The 21,846-nt window shown below is 37.8% G+C and overlaps 1 protein-coding gene and 1 long non-coding RNA gene across 2 annotated transcripts in view; one reads left to right on the forward strand and one right to left on the reverse strand.

Moving 5' to 3' along the window:
- Positions 1-21,846, reverse strand: part of LOC139728436 (cyclin-dependent kinase 17-like) — a 112,721-nt gene that overhangs the window by 12,624 nt on the left and 78,251 nt on the right. Inside the window, exons 9-13 of the mRNA XM_071639380.1 lie at positions 6,229-6,352; positions 3,624-3,744; positions 2,851-3,097; positions 2,198-2,288; positions 1,381-1,458 (exon numbers count right to left, since the gene is read on the reverse strand). Of these exons, the coding sequence (XP_071495481.1) occupies positions 1,381-1,458; positions 2,198-2,288; positions 2,851-3,097; positions 3,624-3,744; positions 6,229-6,352 (661 nt within the window). The remainder of the gene's footprint in view (positions 1-1,380; positions 1,459-2,197; positions 2,289-2,850; positions 3,098-3,623; positions 3,745-6,228; positions 6,353-21,846) is intronic.
- LOC139728437 (uncharacterized) lies at positions 15,028-17,089 on the forward strand. Its single transcript, XR_011710807.1, has 3 exons — positions 15,028-15,225; positions 16,046-16,179; positions 16,957-17,089. It is a non-coding gene; the product is annotated as an uncharacterized lncRNA (long non-coding RNA).

A 21,846-nucleotide genomic window follows, 5' to 3' on the forward strand; every position in this document is an offset into this window, starting at 1 on the left:
TATCAAGTTTGGGAACTACTCTTTCCATATATGTAGCACAACAAAGTTCCAGCACTCGGGCATCACACACAATGACATTAAGCCTTGGAATTATATTATTGAACACTCTGCGTAATACCTTTGATACTTTCCACTCTTAAGCTCTACAAATTAAAGAAATTCTTGCATGAAGCTGTTTTTATTGCATCTGACTGACAAATTGCCCCACATTGGTGGTCCAGTGGATGTGATCAGGAGGTCGTTGGTTCAAGTCCAGCCTAAGCATGTACAATTTTGTATGCCCAAGATTTTTTTTATCATTGCTCCTACTAAAAAATGATTAATTCAGTGCTTATATACGCCAATGTGGGGCAATTTGTCAATCCGTTGCAACTCAAGCTCTTGTCAGTCCAGTAGCAACAATGAATCCATTTGAACACTTTGGAGCATGGAAATAGATAAAGGCTGCTTGCCTAGAATGTTGCACATCACGTAAAAAGGCAACATAGCTTCCAACGACCTTCAACAAATCTGCACAATAATTGCAACTCATAATAACTTCAGCTACGGTGGCGAGAACTGGGTAGCAACCGATCGACACTGAGAATCGACATAGTTAAAATGGCAAGTAGAAACCATGAAACTTACAATAATAACAATATGTGAGAAAGTGACCTCTAATTCATTAAAAGTACATTCAAACACTTCACAAATCCATCATTCCCCCTACCACAAACTCTTGTTTGAATTTACAAATTAATCTGTTTGCAAGAATTGGTCTTCAAATTATTACCACCAATAAGAACTGCTGCAAAAGTAAGTGATATTGTGGTTTTTTTCTCTCCACTTGCTTCTATTTCTTCAAGGTTAACCCATTCAGAATAGGCTGTATTATGAAATTTTCTTCCTCCATACTGTAAAGAAATTCAATGAGAAATCACCATGAATAATGTGAAATAAAGCATCTTGGTTTAAGAATGTTTGTTTTCATTTGTGTACTAATATAGCAAATCAACTGTGTATTTTGCAGCTGCTAGTGGCTGGTCTGAAAAGTCAATGTTTCCTTAATGGTGTATACTGATGACGAGTGCTAGTGACATTTGAAAGAAACATAATAAACCAAACATTTACTACAAAAAGATGTTACAGAGACTTACATGTTTATCAAATAAAACAAATCTAATTCTAACCTTGCTATACTGTGCTCTCAAATGCAAATGTATGATCAGTTTAAGAGCATTTGCAGATTAACAGTATATAACATTATTCCTTACACTGAAGCTTAGCTAAAACATCCATAAATACAAAGGTACATCATGATTTCATATCAATACATTCAATTTGCTCAAAGGATGTTGGATGTTAATTGGGGGAGGTAGGCGTGGCAGGCGATGTTCTTACCTGTGCTAGGCACTGTGGATGAGCGGATGCCTGGATCGCGGGACAACTCGCATTCAGGCAGATCCATCAGAGATTGAACTGGAAGACAGACAATAGGACAGACAATGATTTTAATTCTCTCACTTTATCTGTCTGTCTATCCCTATCTATCCATCTACCTTTCTATCTGTCTATCTATCTATCTATATAAATATCTATCTATTTACCTATCCACCTTTATATTTATCTATATATTTATCTATCTATCTATCTATATATATATCTATCTATCTATTATCTCCCTCTATTTGTTCACATAAATATATAATTACATATAGGGCTCAAAATTAGTGGTAACCCCGTGGCCCAGGGCCAGAAACAATTGATGTCAGACCACCAAATTTCCAAAAAATTGGTGACCCAGTGGCCCAGGGCCAGTAACAATCGATGTCGGACCACCAAATTTCCAAAAAAGTTATCTTTTGGTGGCCAAAGTGGGCACCTGCAATTCGAAAAGACATTTTCCTTTTATTTTGGGCTACTACAAGTCTTTTTCAGGCCGCCAAAATTTCAGATTCAGATTTAATTGGCCCATTTGGGCCACCAGGAAAAATTTTTTAGTGTCAAGCCCTGTTATATAATATATTTGTCCTTCTCTTTCTCTTGTCTTTATCTACTCATCTAAATCTATCAATCTATTTCTTTGTATTTTCCCATAATCTCTCGTTCTATTTTTCACCCTCTCTCTCTCTCTCTCTCTCTCGCTCTATCTCTCTCCCTTGCTTCAGAAATGCTCCTGGGTAGGCAGATAAAATTGAGAAGCAGTAAGTAGCCTCACCATCTCTTAGCGTGTGTATCCTGGGACCGAAGCAATTAAAGCAGGGATGTCTCATGGCTTTGGCCGCTGACAGACGGTTCTTGCCTTCAAACTATGAAACAACAGAATCGGAAGAGAGAAGAAATGCCACTGTCCAGAAGCATTTGATGCATGGTTTATGGTGAATATATAAATAAAATCCAACCAACAAGGGAAAAAATTTGTTATCCCAACTTGTGATGGAACAAAAATATCCTCTAATATTTGTAGTTTGTACTTTGCAATTAACCTTTTAAAAACTGATTCAGGGAAATGGAACTCAAAATTTATGACCTTTTGCTTTAGTCATATTAAGCAATGTTGATACAATTTGTCACATATGTCCTCAAGAGATGAAGACTCATCAGTATGATTCGATACTAATCCTCACTCTGGTATACCTCAAGTCATGAAGCCAGTGGTAAAGTTTGCCTCGTTTATTTATAGCTGGCATCTTTTCCCACACAATTATAACTTTTGCATTTAAATCTAACTAAAAGTAAGCTAAATAGAGGATACATTCATTTTTTTCAGGTGTCATTGTCCCTTACAATAATTGACATTGCTCAATCTTTTGACAAAGGGCGGCATATAAATCTCATGGGTTGCATGGTGCAATGTGCACCATCTCATACCTTGAGGAGGTCCTCGAGGAGGTCCTGTCCCTGGAGATCCAGCCGAGGGGCGTGGTTGACCACCGGCTCCTTGGGGTAGTTGGGGAAGCCGTAGGAGATGAAGTCCTCGTTGCTAGTGATACCCGGCCACGTTGCCTCGGTGGGCGTGCCCAGAAACTTGAAGATGAGGTGGAGTTCGTCCTCCACAGTAGAGCCGGGGAAGAGGGGTCGGCCAGCCGCCATCTCGTAGAATATACAACCAACACCCCTGCCACAGACACACACCATCACAACATACCATTGCTTTATGGCATCTTCTCCAGTGCAAACATATACATATGTCACCCATTTTGTCAAAAATATTTATTGAAAAATCAGGAGAGGTTTTCAAAAAAAAAAAAAAATGATAGTGAATGAGCAATTTACTGTCATTTAAGCACTTAATATTTCTTTCATTAAGGCAGCACAAATGATGCTGCTTGATTAAATCAAAGAGTTAGATGTCCCTTCCAAACACTCATGTAACAATTGCTATTAAGATGCTGCATGAAATCTTTATATGTCAAATCTAACAATAGAAATGGCTTACAATGAGGATTTCCATCATGACAAAAATGCATCATACTTCATCTGGATTTGGGAAGAAGATTAATCATTTATTCTAGTAGCTTTTGGGAGGTCAGGTAGGGGCTTGGAACATCTCTCGGGAAGCTGGCCTGACCTGGTAAAGGTCAAAGAAAGACCAAAGTCATATATTACTAATATAGCGCTGATGATGAGGTCGTTGTACTTACCACATATCAATGGACGTAGAGTACTCTGTGCTGCCCAGGAGAACATCTGGCGGTCGATACCAGAGAGTTACTACTTCGTTGGAAAAGGTCTTACTAGGTACTGATTTTGCTCTGGCCAGACCTGTTTGAGTTGCAAGAGATTGGAGAGTCAGGGTTATACATGATATTCCAGAATTTAAGGGCATCAAAATCTTTGATGGAGGCTGTACTGCAGCCAAAGAGATTAATCTACATGTTCATGATGAATTAAAATCATTACTTATAACAGCGCAGCAAAGCACAGACACACTGAGATACTATGGGGACTTATATGAACTTCACATAAGCTGTACCACAAGTCCATCTCATAAAAAAATTCCTACAAAGCACATCTGAGGTATATTCACTCCCCTGTAAGATTTACAGAAGAACCAAATCAATGTTTACATACTACTAAGAGGGGCAGCTTAGCCCTTCTTCAACCTGCCAAAAAGAGAGTAACTTTGCACAACACGAGTTTGCTTGTGACATATATGTCCATTATAGCAATCTACATAATAGCAATTTTCTTCATTCCCCATCTAACATTTTCTCCCACCTAATTTAACTGAAGTGGCACAAGTTATATAGATGATTCACATGTAAATCCCTGGACTTCTTGAGTTACAACAAGGTCGTAACAAGAATAAGACCACGTGTTTACACTCTTAAAGATATAGTCATCTAATAAATGGATTTTGGATATGAAAGAAGAGGTTTAAAGGCTTCCTCATTTCCATGAAGGACTTTCCTGGAGGCAATATGACGGGTAGCTTGATAATATCAAAGCATTGCTCATAATCCCACCCTCAAAACAGACAATGCCATTCAAACCCAATCATCCATGACAATGTCTCCACAGAATAAACCAGCTGCTGTTGATTACGTTGAAAATACTTCATGAATACTTGCAGGAAACAGTCTCTGTTTTGTTCATTTGTTTCTCTAAAGGTGAAAAAAGAAGAAGCCTGCAGGCTTTTCAAGGGATGGTTCATTCATCTCTCCACCTCCAATCTGTTTGTCTGACTCGATTTCTATGACTGCATGGGCAAACAAACACAACTAATGCAGGATCCCTGCTTGGTTTTTACCTGAAGGTCTGATATCAGACACGCGATCATGTTTACACTTTGTCCCATTCTCTTTCTCACCGCCCGCCCGCCGCAAGTGGTTTTAACAGAAATTTGCATACGTTGACATTTAGACTGTTTACAATCTCAGCGCTAGTCACAGTTCAACCCTCTTTGCACATCCAGTTCACTTTTTTTTTTCATCAAAATGACTGCTTTCTGCGTTTTACCACCAACGTTAATCTCCATCCCCTTTCTCCTTCATTATGGTCTGTCAGGGACAAGTATGTTTTTGACCTTCCACTTTTCTCTTGGTCAATGTATAATCTCCCCCCCCCCCCCCATCTCTCTCTCTCTCTCTCTTTACTAGTATCTATCTCTCTTTAACAGCATGCCTTCTTTCAAGACTTTTTTTTATCCTTTTCTTTCTACTAGTATCTGTCGTTTTTTTTTTTCTCAAAAAAAATCATTCTTTCTGTCACACACATTTGATCGCTACTGGTATCCTCCTTACAATTCAAATGGAATCTTAATTTCTACAATCTTCACATTCCTAGCCAGTGCCTCTCGAAACCATTTGACAAGTTTGATCAGCTGCTATCATAGCATTAGGGTCAAATGGAATTCAGGTCACACACAGAAAAAAGTTGTTCATTCACACTTTGCCTGCATGGTGCAAGTACATTACTCCTTTTATTTTCATCATCACCCTTAGTACTCATTTTATGTATCCTCTACTGCCATCGCTGGCAAGGATGTCACTACATGTGTATCTTAGAAAGGGCTTTTTTACCCTTCATGTGTTTTTAGTGCCAATTGGAATAGAAAACCCCATAGTGTTGTACACACTGTTGACAGTCTGTGGCACCAAAAGGGCTAATAGCAGCAGTGATACTCCCAACTTATTGAATTTTGAGTACACTAGAATACCACAAGCCTTTATAGTATGTATCACCTGTTATCATTCTATAACAGCAACTTGAACCCCCCCCCCCAAAAAAAAAAAAGAAAAAAGAAAAGAAGAAGAAAAAAAAAACTGCAACAAAAGTACACATTTTAAAAATCCTGACACAGAAGCTAGCATCATTTATTCACAGACTGCATGCAAATGTGTAAATGTTATTCCTCTGAGATCTCAAAACTTTGGTTATCATCATGAATAAGTATGGTGACCAGCTTGCTCTTTCTATGATTCAGTTTCCGGATAAAATGTTTTGAAACACATCAACTTACCATCAAAATTTCTACATTCTTATCCACATCATGGAGAGAAAAAAAAAACACACTACATGAGTAGTTAAGAAAGTAGGCCAATTCCAACTATGCAAAACAACCAATGAAAGAAGGACTGTATAAATAGTAACATTGTCGGTGTGTTTACACATCAAATAAAATCAGCCAAGCCAATTTATAGTCCATAAAGTTTGTACCAGTGGCACTGTCAGCTTGGAAGGCGCTGGTGATGTTTCACGTGTGAAGGGAAACTTGTCTGGTGGAGGACTAGCTTCCTTACTTACCAAAGTCTGCCAGCTTGAGTTCCCCTTTCTCATTGATCAAGAGGTTCTGAGGTTTGAGGTCTCGGTGTAGGACCTGGCGCTTGTGGCAGTAGGCCAGGCCTCGCAGTAGTTGAAATAAGAAAAGCTGGCGGGGGGAAAAAAAAAGAGATAGAAGGTGTGGGTCAATCTACATTACACAAGTTTTTCAGGAAAACCCTATATTCTCTAAATAGAGATCATGAATATTACACACATTTCATATATTGTCGGCTGAGAATTACAAGGGCATTATCACAATTTTTTTTCTAGTATCAATATTGGTATCGCGTTATACAGCTTGATCTCCCCTTCATTATGCAGCTTGATCTCCCCTACATTACGGTGTCAATTTGAAATAATTTCTATTCTTAGTAAAATGTTAAAAATCAAAACCACAAGGGTGTTATTTTACCCGATATTTGCAACAATACTTATACACTGTAAATCTACCCACTTTCGATTAACTAAGCTTTTTATTTCATGAATATTGACTGTTTTGTTTTTATTTATGCTCAAATCGTAGAACATGATAGTGTCCTTCTAGTTCTAATAAACTGATGACATGACGATGAACAGCCTTGGTGGGTTGTTGTACATCAGAAAGGGTCTACGCTACATCTTGGGTATGTAATTGTAAACCTTGCACAGTATTCCTTTAGTACATACAGCATCTGCTGCGCCACTCCAGACCATATACTGTCTACAGCATGCTCCTCTAATGCCATTCTTAAAGATAAAATGTACACTGTAGCAATGTTGGCCAATACCCCACCCCCCCACCCCTCCCCTCCCCTCCCCTCCCTTCCACGCCCCTCTTCACCCATCCCTTCCCCTTCCCCTCCCACTCCACCTAGAATACAAAACACTTCATTCTTGGTCCAAATATTTCCCTTTCCCATCCAGACATTTGATGCAAATCAACATCCTTTCACTTTGAAGTCACAGGATCTCAGAAACACAGAATCTCACAAACATATCATGACAAGTGGAGCAAAGACAGATGAATTTCCAGGCTCAAAGTGTACATAAAACAAAAAAACCCTGCCTCACTGCTACGCTGCAGCAGCACAGCATACAGAGATGTAAATCAACATACACAGTTGAGTGAAGGAGATTTCATACTGCAAATCCACGGCCTAGGACAATGCATCGCATATGCTATACTTTGGACATCAAGTATGCATGAAATTGCAGGAGATATTCATCATTTTGTTAACAAGACAAAAGAGTTGGATCCCTTTTTCTTTGAAAGGATAAAGCGTTAATGGATGATTCTTAAGCATAAGTACGGATTCCCACAAAAGGATTACACGGAAGCGATGAAACTGAAAAAAACAACAACACCACCACAAAACAAAAAACTGAATGTAATCACAGATGCCCTGAAAACAGCACTGCAGATGTATTCTTTTTCTTTCAAACAGAAGAAGTTGCTTGTTTTCCAGAACTTATAATCTTCCTCACAATCTTGATAATTGATATTTGACAGTCAAAACTTCATATGAGAATACTCAAATCAAGTCAATCAAATCTTTGTTTGGAAAATCTATGGCCTTTACGATCTTGTTGCAAAGTAGTACCAATAATGTAGAGAGTACTGACTTTATAAACACTTGAAAGTACCAAGAGTGACCAAAAACAGAGAAAAATAATGCATGTAGACTCAAATTCACAGTCCTTGTGTTCAAAGAGGGCTCACTCCAGTATGTAAATTGAGCCTCATCAAATAACTGTCATTCAATTTCATTTCAATACATACATAGGTTTGAGAACTAGCTGTCCGTATATGCTGACTAGTTGGATTTAGACACAGATTGTATAAATACAGTGTACACAATGGGAGAAAGTGTGATGCCAACTGAAGCACCTACACTCACATTGTACGTCTATTTTCCTGCCTATTGTATCAAAACTAATCATGGACTGTCAGCGACACCACAGCCCAGCGATAGGACTCTCAGTTTGATTGTTAGAAGGTTTGGATCTAATTAATCATTTGACTATTCATGGAATCAAGCTTGGGCCTCAGCTCCTTTAATTGCACTCTGCACACACCATTGAATACAAGGTCTGGAAGGCAACTAATTACTCCCGTAACTGATGCTGTTATGGAGGAAAAATACCATCACACCAAACCCAGCTAATTACAGGCATTAGTCCTGTTCATACTAACCCAAAATAAACAGTTTTAGATATAGATTAAACTTTTGCAATGTGATGCAAAACTGCAAATTCTTGTGTGTAGGCACAAAAAAAAAAAAAGATTGTTAAATTTTGCAATACACATAGCTACATGAAAATTGGTTCATTTTGATTTTTCTTGAAAATCTTGCAATAATTTGCTTCACACAATTTTTAATCCCACAATGCATCCCGCTACACTAGGTTTCCACACTAGGGTGCCAGAGGTTGCGCTCCGGTCATAGTTAAATCATGCACAATTCACAGCTTAAAAGCACTTTGCCTGCATCTCAATGATTTTTTGGAGAGCGATGTGTGAACAGTGGCAAATAGAATTATAATTCATATGTGAATGGGACTATTGGAAAGTCACGCCACGTACAGTTAGCAGTGTAAAGTTAATAATAACAGTACAGGGAAAGTATCAACTGTTTTGTTGACAACATTCCATTCACAATCTTGCAATAATGTCAAAATTTCTCAGAAATGAAAATGTTCTGTCCTAATTTTCATCTTTAGAGTTTGAAAATATTTTTGCCTACCTTGGTAAAAATTAGTCAGGCTGTTGAAAGCCACATAACCATAAAAGATCAACAGTAGTAGGTATACAGTGTATTTTCAGATCCAACTGAATATTTTTGAAACTATCATACTTGTGATTTCACACACTCTCGTTCACATGATCTAATTGGAAAGAATGACTAGGAAAAAATCAATCAATATCAATGATGTATTCTAGGAGCATAAGGGAAGGGATATTTATTCTCACTAGCGTTCTACCGCAGGAGGACGCATGGAACGCTCGAGGACGATTTTACGCGTATATAGGCGCATCTGACATGATGTGCGCGCTGGTGATTTTTTTCTGTGAGAGAGAAATCGTCCTACCGCGGCAGGACGACTGGCGTCCCTCCGCGTTCTACCGCCGCTGCTTTCAAAGTGAAAATAAGCATGCAATGGCAACGTGCGCGCGAGCATTTTGGTCACGTCTCATGCTTTGTGCGTGTGTGTGGGAGCCCGGTTTGGTTGTGTTGCGTCCACATTGGTTGCGTCTCGTGATCCCAAACAACAGAAGTGAGAACTCGATCAGCAACGCAACCAACGAGAGCCAGAAGCTGGGTGTACTACGATGCGTATGGCGATTTTTAAAGACTAGAATTACACGGCTTGAAATCGTTTGTGGCCGTATGGATGCCAGTTTAATCACAAATGAGGTGGAAAAATATCGTCGAGCAACCTTCAAGCTGAAACACTATTCTATCGGGATCACTCAAAAAATAAAGTGTAGGCCCTAATAATTACATCCAAGGATGAAGTGGGTGATTACTAGTAGTACCTGAATCCTGATTTAACGACAGTGAAATGAGCTATATAATATGGCATGACAATTCGCGAGTCTTGTGTTGATATAAATGAACGAAATCACTGAAAAAAAATATCTACACGTGACTCATAGTATTGTTTGTCAGGCAATTGAATAGCGAGAGTGCAACGTTTGACATGTTAAAATGCCAATGGGAAAAGTGAGCTTCAAATATCGAAGCTCCTTTGTTTAAAAAAAAAACGACAAAACAAAACACAAGTCACAAAAAAGACATCGTGAAGCAGTATTTTGACAACTGTCATGATTATTTACATACGGCATGTGGCACGGTTTCACACCTTGCTTAGACTCGCCTTTAGACGTAAATTTTGGTGGATGAATTTCACTTCTGATGAACGAATGTAATATCATGTCTTTCTTGTAGTTTGTAGATTGTATTTTGTACATTGTTACTAAAGCATGATCGTCACATTGACATTATTTTACCGACACGGCAGTTCTTTTCACTGTCGGGATACTGTTTTACGGAAATTAGTTCTTAATCTGGTATATAATGGTACATACACCTACAGAATATTTACCACGCCTCGACGGGCAACTCATTCCGTGTGTAAGGACCCTCAAGGTTGTATTAAACGATAAGCAATTTCGTTCCTGATCTCCCTATCATTACAGGAGTATCGGCTGCTGCTAAAATACCGTTGCAATCCCAAGAAAACCGCTGGATTTTACGTTAAATTGGTTAGGTTTTTAGGGGAGATTGCCTGTACCTACCACTTTGGAAGACAGGAAAGCAAATTCTTCTCAAATCAGTGGTAACCTGTGATATATTCCCAACAATTCCATTTCAAACAAGCTGTTGTTTTCCCTGCAGGCTATTAACAGCATAATAACAATATGAAGAGAAAAGCGTACACTAGTTGAATGATTGAGAACAACTGTAATCAAGTCAGTCTGCAAGAATCTGTGAACAGTCTATTGCAGAAGTCTACTCAGTATGTGTCCAATGCGAGGTGCGCAATAACCACATGCTGTCATTCAACATGTGCGTGCCTGGGAAGAACGCAACTTTCATGTTCAGCTCCCACGGTGTCATATAAGATGGTTCTTTGAGTGGTGGGACGGAGACCGACGTGCAATCAACACGTTACGACGCGAAATGTACAGTTGTTTTCTTCTCTAATCATTTTTTTTTTTTTTTTGAGAAGCATAGCGGTGTTATCAAACACACTATGTTAGGTTGGTTTTCGAGGGGTGGGGGTGGTGGAGGGGGAGGCGTAGTACAAGACTTTGAGCAATTAAGGAGATGCTACATCTTTCAGTTTTTTCTCGGGATGCGCAGAATTGCTGTAATTATAATTACGGGATATTTTACACGATGAGAGTTGAATTAAAACACGCAAGTAAACGTATGCCCACATACACGCACTGACATAAACACAAAAACACGATATAGTTTTGACGAAATGAAATATACTGGTGATCTGTAATTTTCTTTAAATTCAATGATAAAAAAAATCCTTCCATCTGCCACGTTTCCCTCTCTTCCACATCGCCATTAGGATCAAATTTCAGGATAAAATTTGATCATTTCTTTCACTGTTGTAATTGTCAAATACTAGTACATGTACATGTATTGCTCTTTATGATAAACGAACTTACAACTTGGATGGAATTGTCGAATAACCAACCGTTTGAGTGTTTAACCTTTTCTATTTTCGGTTAAATTACGAATGCTATAAAGGGTTAGATGTTCATTACCAGCAAAGAATAAGGGGAAAGAAACGTTGACGACAGTAAAATAAAAGCGAAGAGCTGATTGTGCGTATGCAGTCTCTTCCGATAGAAGAAACTTGACCCCCAACACACACACAGACACACACACTTGTGGGCATTTCCACAAAAAAAAGGTTGGCAGACTCCAGGTGCTAGACGAAAGAATGCGCGCACTTCTGGTAATAAACAGCGTATTACATAGCCTGGAAATAATTTATCGACCGAACAACGATCAGCTTGTAATTGGCAAATCTAAGCAACACATCATGATTGTGTATAGCCTTTCTTTTGGCCCATACTAGACAACATCGAACAGTCGATTGTATATACTTGAATACCAGTATTTTTAATGCTCACTGAACTATAAAAGGGATTGATTAATCACTCAATCAAAAATGGAATTACAGAAATATTACTAGTAAGAAGGGTCTCGTATGCCGAGACAAATTCACTACGAGAATGTTATGCAGCCGCATGCTTATTGAGAGCTACATGTACCCGATTAGACAGCAAAATCATGACAATTTCATGCCCCTCAAAACTGCGTATTCTTATTCAAAGTTCGAAGGAACTTTACCTGTGAAAAAATATATATATATACTGTAGTAAATTTCCACTAAATTTTACTGAGATATTTTGGCTAGCAACTTTCGTTCAGGGTTTTTCTTTTCTTCATTCTCATTTTTATTTCTTTGCTCGTAAAAGACTTCTTGATTTCTTCAACTAAGTCATGAGGGGGCATTCGATCCATCGAACTTGCAATAACCTCATTCCTTTGAATTGAGTGAAACCACGTGTTTCGTGCGGGTGCTGTTCGTTATTCCGAACGTTCGTTAATCCGAAACACGCAAATTCCCTATACCTAGAGGCTCGTTAATCCGAAAAGGAAAAAGGGTTCGTTAATCCGAACATTTGTGGCGTTATTCCGAAGGTTCGTTATTCCGAAGATTCGTTTATCCGAAAATGAAATTCGGAACAACGAACCTTCGGAATAACGAATCTTCGGACTAAAGAGCCTTCGGAATAACGAACCTTCGGAATAACGAGCTGTAACTGTTTCGTACTTCGGCACATCCACGCAAAGCGTGGCGTTTAGCGATCATGCATGTGGCAGACTTTCAGATTATAGTTAGGGGAAAAAAACTGGAATAATATACTTCGGAAATGGTGATGTTTACACTCTTAAAAATATCTAGTCATTTTGTGACTAGATTTTTGGTTCATATTTTTTCAACTAAATTCTAGTTATTTTGACTAGAATTCTATCAACTTTCAAGCAAATTTGACTACAATCGAGTCAATCGTTTTTACGCTTTAGCTAGAACCGTCTTGTCAACACTTCTTTGAAACGTGATTGGCTCTTGTCTGCGCGCTGCACGCAAAGAGCTAGATGGCGGCGCAGGCAGAGAGCAAAAGCGTACTCGATCGCACGATCCGTGAGGAGTGTATGCTGAGCGTATATGTAACGCATCGCGCCTAGCTACTATAAGCGCCACGTACGTACGCTAGTACGTACTGTACTTGATCAAAATGGAGTTTGTGGATGACAAGCTTTCTGAGTGGGGCCTCGACAAATTTATCAAAAATTTTGAGGGTAAGCGCTGTATTTATTTTGTAGCATATTTTAAATCGTGTTTAGAAGCTTGTAGTGTACAGCTTCATATTAGGTATTGATTCAGTATTATCTAAAAAGATAATTCGCTAAAATTGGGCGAGCTCGGGGGAGAGCTGCTGCTGCCTTGGGCCTATCAAGTTGCCTCAAATTGTTCGCGCCTAGCCTAAAAGTAAATGTGTAAAACGTGCTGCATGAACCGTTGCGTTGTTGGGCGGCAATGATCGTGATGATTAGCAGCGTAAACATCGGTGAACATTGCAAAAAAAAAAAAAAAAAAGAATCCCCCCAAAATCGGCTTTGTGACAAATATGGTTTCAAGCAATTGTAAGATATGCTGTTACAATATTGGGAGGTCTTTATTAATTTGGTTAGAGACGATTACGATGATGTAATCAGATTTACCGCACTTCACTACCTTTCAATTAGCAGAAGGTTCACTTTTCGAATGAATTCACAAACAACCGCGCACTCGCAAGTCACAGGCGAACGAGCCGATCTCCGTCATTTTAGGGGGCTTAATTCATTTTGGCTCAACCCTGTCGGTCCCCACCCGTCCTCTTTCCTTCGGTCCAAGATCTATTTGGCACCTAGTTCTAACTGCACTTGGTACAATGGTATCCTATAGACCGGTGATCTATCTATCGAGTCTCTGCACTGTAGTGTAGACCTAGACCTATCTACCAGCTGTACCAGTAGTACCAGACAAAAGGTCTAGCCTTCATGTAGAAGAACTGTAGATCTATAGTATAAGGATGTAGGTAAAGTACTAGGTATAGAGGCATAATATTGTGAAATAGGTCCTCATTCACTTCTTCGCACGCGCGCACTTGCATGTAAAGTACCGTACTAGAATCTAGCAGTTAGTCTTAGTTGCTTGATCTTTTCCTGATACGATAAGCTAGAAATATAGTCAAATACAATATAGATCTAGATACTTGGTAATTGAACATCTAGTCTAGATCTTCTAACTACAACGTATTCATTTTTGCTAGTCTAAGCCCTTTCAGTCCTCTTCTCATTTGGTCTAGATCTAACTGACACTTGCGCTTGGTACAATGGTAGCCTAGACCTCGGATCTATAGGTCTACTGTAGAAACTACCACCAGTTCCAGACAAAAGGTCTAGCCTTCATGTAGAACCCCTAAATAGAAGCTCTAGAGGCATTATCGTGAAATAGGTCCACACTCATTCACTATGCAAGCGCGCACTTGCGTGTAAAATAGTTTTAGACTTAGTCTAGAATAGCCCGACCAGACGCCGTGCGGAGCCGGTTGAGCGACAGGGCTGTGTATGTACTATAATTACGTCTAGAATTAAAAGTCTAATGACACTGACATATCTAAAGGGAAATTCGACAAACTGATGTCATGTGGCTCTAAGTACTGTCATGGAACTGGGTGTATAATCCCCAGAAAATGATTGTGTGCCAGTCATGTTATATTATGGTCTCACACTGGCAATATGTACTGTACCCATTAGGAGAATAATGTGATATGGCGGAGGCATACCAGCTAGTGGCATAACGACATTTCTAGTTTTTAAGTTAAACAAAAAAGTATCCTTTAGGACACCTAAATATTGTGCACCTACACGTATCAGGATCAAAGTGGTCATAACTTAAAATATTTCAATTCTATCCCTAAAGATATACATTTTCAAAAATGAATTTCCAGAGGATTTCCAAAATGTAATTGAGAATGAGTATAGGATAAGGTGGTTACATCTTATAAATGGATAAATTTGACTTTTGATCCCAAAATGTCTTATTTTGAACATCCTATGTGTTTTCCCTTTGCTCTTACCATGAAATTTTCAATATCTTTTAATAATTAATCATGAAATCCCATTTTTGATGATGCATAAGTTATGATTGGGGTTTGTTAATTTTATAATGAAAGTGCCTACATGTTAACTTCTGCTTTTATATATCACAGGTTGATCAAGACTTTCGGATACTTTTCGAAAGTGAACTCTGCAGATGCCCTCTTCGAAAAATGGCCGAAAATGTCAGCAAGAGTTCTGGAATATGCAGAAAAACAAGTGCAGTGGAAGAAGATTCTCAATGTCGAAGATCCACATTCAGGTATCACATTACATGAAAATAGCACAATTCTCACGGGAACTTAACCATTTGACTCGTGTATGCATTATATAGGAGGGACAATGATCTAAGCAGATATTGGGGTCACAATTTTAAAGGTCAAGGTCATTGCGTTTATATATGTGAAAAGGACACTCTTGTGCTAACTATTTATTTGGTGGATCAAACATGAATCATACTTGCATATGAGAGGGACAACGATCATATTAGAGTTGGGATCACAACATTGGCCTGTAGATGGGGAATCTGCATGGTTTACGTACAAACGTAATGTCAATGACACTGTCATATTCCTGATCTGGCAAAGGTGGAGACATAAATTTTGACCCTGTGCAGTCGAGGATTCATCTGTAGTAGTTTTTTTTTTTTTTTTTTTTTTTTTTTTGACGGGGGGGGGGGGGGTTGGATCCATTAGAAGAGAAAATGAATGTGTTCACTCATGCATTAAGTTTCTCTTTGTTTCAAATACCAGGTTAAAAGACCATTGAATGTTCTTTAATTTGATACATAATCTATTGATCTTTTGAAATCCTTGAAAAATATGAATCTTTTCCTGAGTCTTGATAAAGATTTAAAATTAAAAACTCTGATATGAATAAATGAAATAAAACTAATTTTGGTAATAGATTGAGAAAAAAATGCAACCCTCTAGAGAATGCAACCTTTATAAGGGATGATTGGAATTGAAATGTGTATCTTCTTTGTCATTTGAATTTTTACAGAGAGAAAGTATCAAAAAGATAATAAAACTCCACGTGCCACATTTCATGAACTTGTTTGCTAATGTTTGTGTTCTCCTTAGATGATGAGAAGAGCAACCTGGCTCTACAGGTTCTTCCTCTGTTGTTTCCAGCTGGGGTGAAGAAACAGGGGCAGAGAAGTGTACAGCGTGCAACTATGGAAGAGAGCATGCCTGCATTCATCAATGTCGAGAAGGTGATGATAGAAATAGGGATCTAACACTGAAAATAGTGCAATACCCTGTGTTGTGTGAATGGGTCAGTTGACATGCTATGAAATATTTGTCACTTGAGATCTATATATATTCAGTCAAGTGAACACATTCCTTTTATCCTTTAATTGACATTTAGTTATCCTTTAACTCACCATATAGTCAAATTGCTCTGAAAATGCTTGCTGATTCCTGTTCATTTAGTAAGTAATCGATGGGATTTCTATTAATGATAATGATAAGAATACTAATAACAGTATTACCACTAGTGCTACTACTACTAATGATAATGATAACAATAACAGTCACCATAATAAAATGTGCTTCGTATGTCCATAGTTTACTGCAGCTGGAATTATCTCACTGTCTGCTTGATATATTGTAAGGCAAGATCAAGTAAATTAAAACCATAAACTGGTGAAGGGCTGAAGATAGAGGTGTGCAGAAGGAAATGTAAAAAAAAAAATGATATAAAAGTGGCATGGCAAAATCATGTAGATGAAGGGGGCTTCCATTGGCAATATTTTTTTTCCAAATTCAGAAAATGAATGAATCTCCCAATGTTTATGATGGTATCAACAGAATTCATGTTTGATACACTGATTGATGTTTGTGTTTTTATATCGGTTAGATTATTCAAAAGCACTTCTCTTTTATGCCTTGGTTGTGGATCAAAATTTTGAATATTTGTATTTTATCTGTTTGTTAATCTCTTATCAAAGCTATTAGAGAAATTTCTTTATTTGCTTTTTTACATATAGATGGGACGAACCTGCCTATGTATTTGGAAGGGAAACGAGAACCTCATGTCCTGGTCTTCGGGGAGAGAAAGAATCCGGAGCAGGCATTCGTGGCTGTTGAAGGAGATGCGATCCCTTGCACATCTCTGCTGAAAGCAGTAGATGTATGTTTCAAACTTACTTATGTGTTGGACATCAACTACTGCTGGCAGTGCAGTCATACATATTTGCAAAAGTATGTGTACGGGCTGGGAATGGGTGATGGTCCACCAACATCCTCTGTTGTATTGCTTAATAACTTCGTTGAGCAAGAGTAAAGCCGTAAGGGCTCCACTGTACACCAGCTAGGGCGCTGAATTGAAATGTTCATCGAACAGTAACATCGTATATTGATCTGTTTTTGTAACACATATCTATTTCTGAAGATATAGTTGATTTTGTGGATTGTGGCATGTGGAAATTTTCTTTGGGATTGTCCAGGTTTATATGAGCTGGCCATAATAAGGAGGGATGGTCGATTTTGGTGGCCTTATTGTAGAAGCCCTTTTTGTGTTGCCTAGATTAAATAGTGTATATGATGCAAAAGAAAATGACACCAAGATCATAATATTTGGTTGATTCGTTTTTATTCTATGCTTTGTTAGAGTAACAACGTAGTTTCAAAGGTCAAAAGTCAAAGGTCGAGTGACAGTGCTAAAATTTCACCTTTTTCTTCATATTTTTGAAATGGTTCACGGTATCTTCATGGAACGTAATGCATATACAATGTACATGTGTTGCCTGACATTGCTTCTCTGTGGATGTTTTGGGACATGAAATCAAAGATCAAGGGTCAAAGGTCACCTTAAAATGCTAAAATTGCATTATTGAATGCTGAAATTATACTACTTTCTCCATATTCATACGGAGAAAATATGTATATTCATACATGAATATACACAAATAAATTAATGCACAATGATTGTGTAGGAAAAGTTTTGGGTCAAGTGAAAATGCTAAAATTTTGCTCATCCATATATTGAAAGTGGCTCTTTAAGTACTGTCATGGAACTTTGTGTATAATCACCAGAAATTCATTATGTACCAGTCATGTAACATAGGGTCTTACACTGGCAATATGTCCTGCACCTAATGGAGAATAATGTGATATGGCGGAGGCATGCCAGTCGCCATAGCGACATTTTTAGTTAAACATAATTCGAATCTCAAAACCGTCATCTTCCTCAGAAAAATGCTTCATCAAAAAAGGCTTCATCAGCATTGGCAATTTGAGATTTGAGCCAAAAATGATATTTCATTGTTTTATTGTTCAACTTCAGAATCTACAAACCGAATGGAAGTCTGCACAATGATTCAGCATTGTGTATGAGATCAAAGATGGCCGGGTTTGAGCGTACCCAATGAGAACAATCATACTTTTTGACTCTTTTCAAATATTTGATCCCCGTTATCTATACATGTTTATACTCGCCGATTGACTGGGCGTGCGAACGCAATGCAGGAGAGCTGTGTGTATGTGGGGCTCCCTGATCAAATCAATCACTCAATATTATCAAATATCAATTATCAAATTGTCTATGTGAACTTTTTATCCGAAACATTTTTTTTTGTAAGCCCATGTTCGATCAATTAGATCTCTATCATCATTAACTTGCCATTGTTAAATGTGCTATCAACTGAAAGCCTGATTATTGTAGTTTACATGATGCCTCGTTTGTTATGATCTAGGAAACTTGAGATATGTGACAAGGTAGAATGTCATGGAAGACCGAGTGAAAATGAATGTTAATTTTGAGGGGAAAAAAACCGTTCGTGTACATGCCTTGTATTCTACACACATTGTTGATAATGCTGAATTTTCAATTTGCAAAGAGAGAGTTATGAAAGAAAATGAATGAAAAATCATAAATGTTCATGAATCAATGCAATATTCATTGCAAGCTTTATACTCAGTGTTACGAGTAGCATGTTCCGATGATTATTGGTTCAGAATAAAATATGCATTTGTGTCAGTTAAATGTTACACAATTTGTCATAGCATTCATAATTGATTTGTGACTGATGTGTGATAGGTGAGATTGAAAAGATGTTCTGGTCATTTTGAATAGAAACTAGTTGAATTTGACTAGATTCATGAATCACAACACTGACTACATATCTAGTCAATTAACTGATCAGTATATTCTAATCATCTTTTACTAGAAACCGGTCAAACCAACTAGATTTTCTAGTCATAAACATTGACTAGATTTCTACTCAAAATCTGTGACTAGTTTTTTCTAGTAAAAATGACTAGAACAGAGTAAGTGCCCCTGGGATCCTATAATCTAGTCAAATACGACGAGATTCTAGTCATATCTGACTAGGTATTTTTTAGAGTGTACACTTAAAGCTTGAAAACAACGCATGTCTATGTTTTATAGTAAACGATAATTAAAAATACCCAAAAAAGTTTTGCATTCGCTCTCACAAAAGCTCGCTTGAGAAGATCAAAGTATCCCCCTCCCCTGAAAGGCAGTTGGAGTTTCCGCACCCCCCCCCCTCCCCTCCCTTCCGAAGCTTTTGGAGATCAGATATTGCGTCCTTGGTATAACATAAAGCAGTCAATGAACGGTGAACATAGGAATCTTTATTCTTAGGACAAAATACGAATTTTGGAGCTGCTGAGTATGTCTCTACTAATTTCTGCTTACGAGCACATAATTGTATTTGATGAAAATTTGTTTTGAATTACGAACCTTCGGAATAACCTTACCTTCGCACACAAGTGTAATAATAATGAATTAACTACAAGAAGCAGAAATTATTTTTTTTCTTCATCATCACAGTTTCGTAAGAAGGGAGAGGAAGAGGAAAAAATGAAAATAATAATGATAAAATCAATTCCACATATTCAGATTACGATTATATTCCAGTTCGTCGCTTGGTGTATATCGTGTATTCGTGTGTGAATTTACGCCTACCGATTGTAGTTCGTTATTCCGAAGGTCCGTTATTCCGAAGGTTCTTTAGTCCGAAGGTTCGTTATTCCGAAGGTTCGATAATCTGAAAAAGTGATTACGTTTGTTATTCCGAAGGTTCATTAAACCGAAAATGAAATAAGGTTCGTTAATCAGAAAATGAAACAAAGCTCGTTATCCCGAAGGTTCGCTACGGACCCAATTTCATTTTCGGATAAACGAACCTTTGAGAACAACGAACCCTATTTCATTTTCGGATTAACGAACCTTCGTAATACCGCCACAAAATGTTCGGATTAACGAACCCTTTTTCATTTTCGGATTCTCTAGGTATTATAGGGAATTTGTGTGTTTCGGATTAACGAACCTTCGGAAAAACGAACAGCACCCACGCCTACCATGTCTGTCAGCTTTAAACGGATATGTGCGTGATTCTGTATAGGTGCGTGTTTTCATTTAATTTTCATTCCTTGATATCTCCATTTTTTTGAACTGTTTGTAATGGAGTATACGCTGATGAAAACATTATCAAGTCGTGACTCGACCACTCACCTATCATCTTAACCCATCTCCGCCACACATGTACTCTCTAAAAAAAAATCGAGTGAAAATATTCACTCTTAAAGGAGTGAATACAAAAAAGAGTGAATTTAGTGTGAAATTGGAGTGAATTTTGAGTGAAAATGTTCATTTTCACTCATTTTGGAGTGACCTCAGGGATCACTCGAAGATTTTGGAGTGATCCCTGAGGTCACTCTAAAACGAGTGAAAATGAACATTTTCACTCAAAATTCACTCGAAATTCACTCTTTTTTTTGTATTCAATCCTTTGAGAGTGAATATTTTCACTCGATTTTTTTTTAGAGAGATTCAAAAAAGCAGATATTTTTTCTTTCATCACAATAATGTCAGGAGTAGATATATAATTCATCAATTCCACAAATTGAGATTACGATTGTATTCCAGTTTGTGAATCGTGTGTTCTTGTAGGTAACATTGTGTTTACATGCGCCTCAACATAACACCATATTTTCAACATATACACACTATGGTTACAATTCGTTATTCCGAAGGTTCTTTAGTCCGAAGATTCGTTGTTCTGAAGATTCGTTATTCCAAAGGTTCGTTCTTCCGAAGGTTCATTAATCCGAAAATGAAATAAGGTTCGTTATTCCGAAGGTTCGTTAATCCGAAAATGAAATAAAAGCTCTTTATTCCGAAGGTTCGTTACGGACCCTATTTCATTTTCGGATCAACGGACCTTCGGAATAACGAACCTTATTTCATTTTTGGATTACCGAACCTTCGAAATAACACCACAAATGTTCGGATTAACGAACCTTCGGAATAACGAACAGTACCATTATATATATATATATATCATTATTATTATTATTATTATTATTATTATTATTATTATTATTATTATTATGAACTAACGAACCATCAGAAAATCGAACCTTCATTTCGGATTGGCAAACCTTCGGAGAATTTGATAGGCCATATCATTCATCATTTTCGGATTCACGAACCTTTGGAATAAAGCACCTTCAGAGCAACACGCTCTAAAACCACTGTTTTTATTCGGGCATTGGGAGAAAGTTCAGAAAAGAATAATCTTTGAGGTATAAGAAATCAGTTTCATTCTTATTCGACACTATCGATAATTTCTAGGCGTGGTGTTCATTTTCCGACAGAAGAAGAAGGAGGAGGTTCGTTATGCCGATGGTTCGTTATTGCAAATCCGATACACGCAGACTCCCACTGCCGACTATAGAAGTTTGTCAATGTGAAAATAATCAACAAGGTTCGTTTTTCCGACTTGTGGCATTATTCCGAAGGTTCGTTTCTCTGGAAATGAAATAAGATTCGTTGATCAGAGAATGAATCACGTCGTACGAAACTTTTTCGGATAAACGAACTTGCAGTATACCGAATCAATTTTCGTTAT

The sequence above is a fragment of the Diadema antillarum genome, unplaced genomic scaffold (genome assembly GCF_040938485.1).
Source record: "Diadema antillarum isolate AM-2024a unplaced genomic scaffold, OU_Dant_1.0 seq00000178_RagTag, whole genome shotgun sequence".
In the NCBI taxonomy this organism is placed as follows: domain Eukaryota; kingdom Metazoa; phylum Echinodermata; class Echinoidea; order Diadematoida; family Diadematidae; genus Diadema; species Diadema antillarum.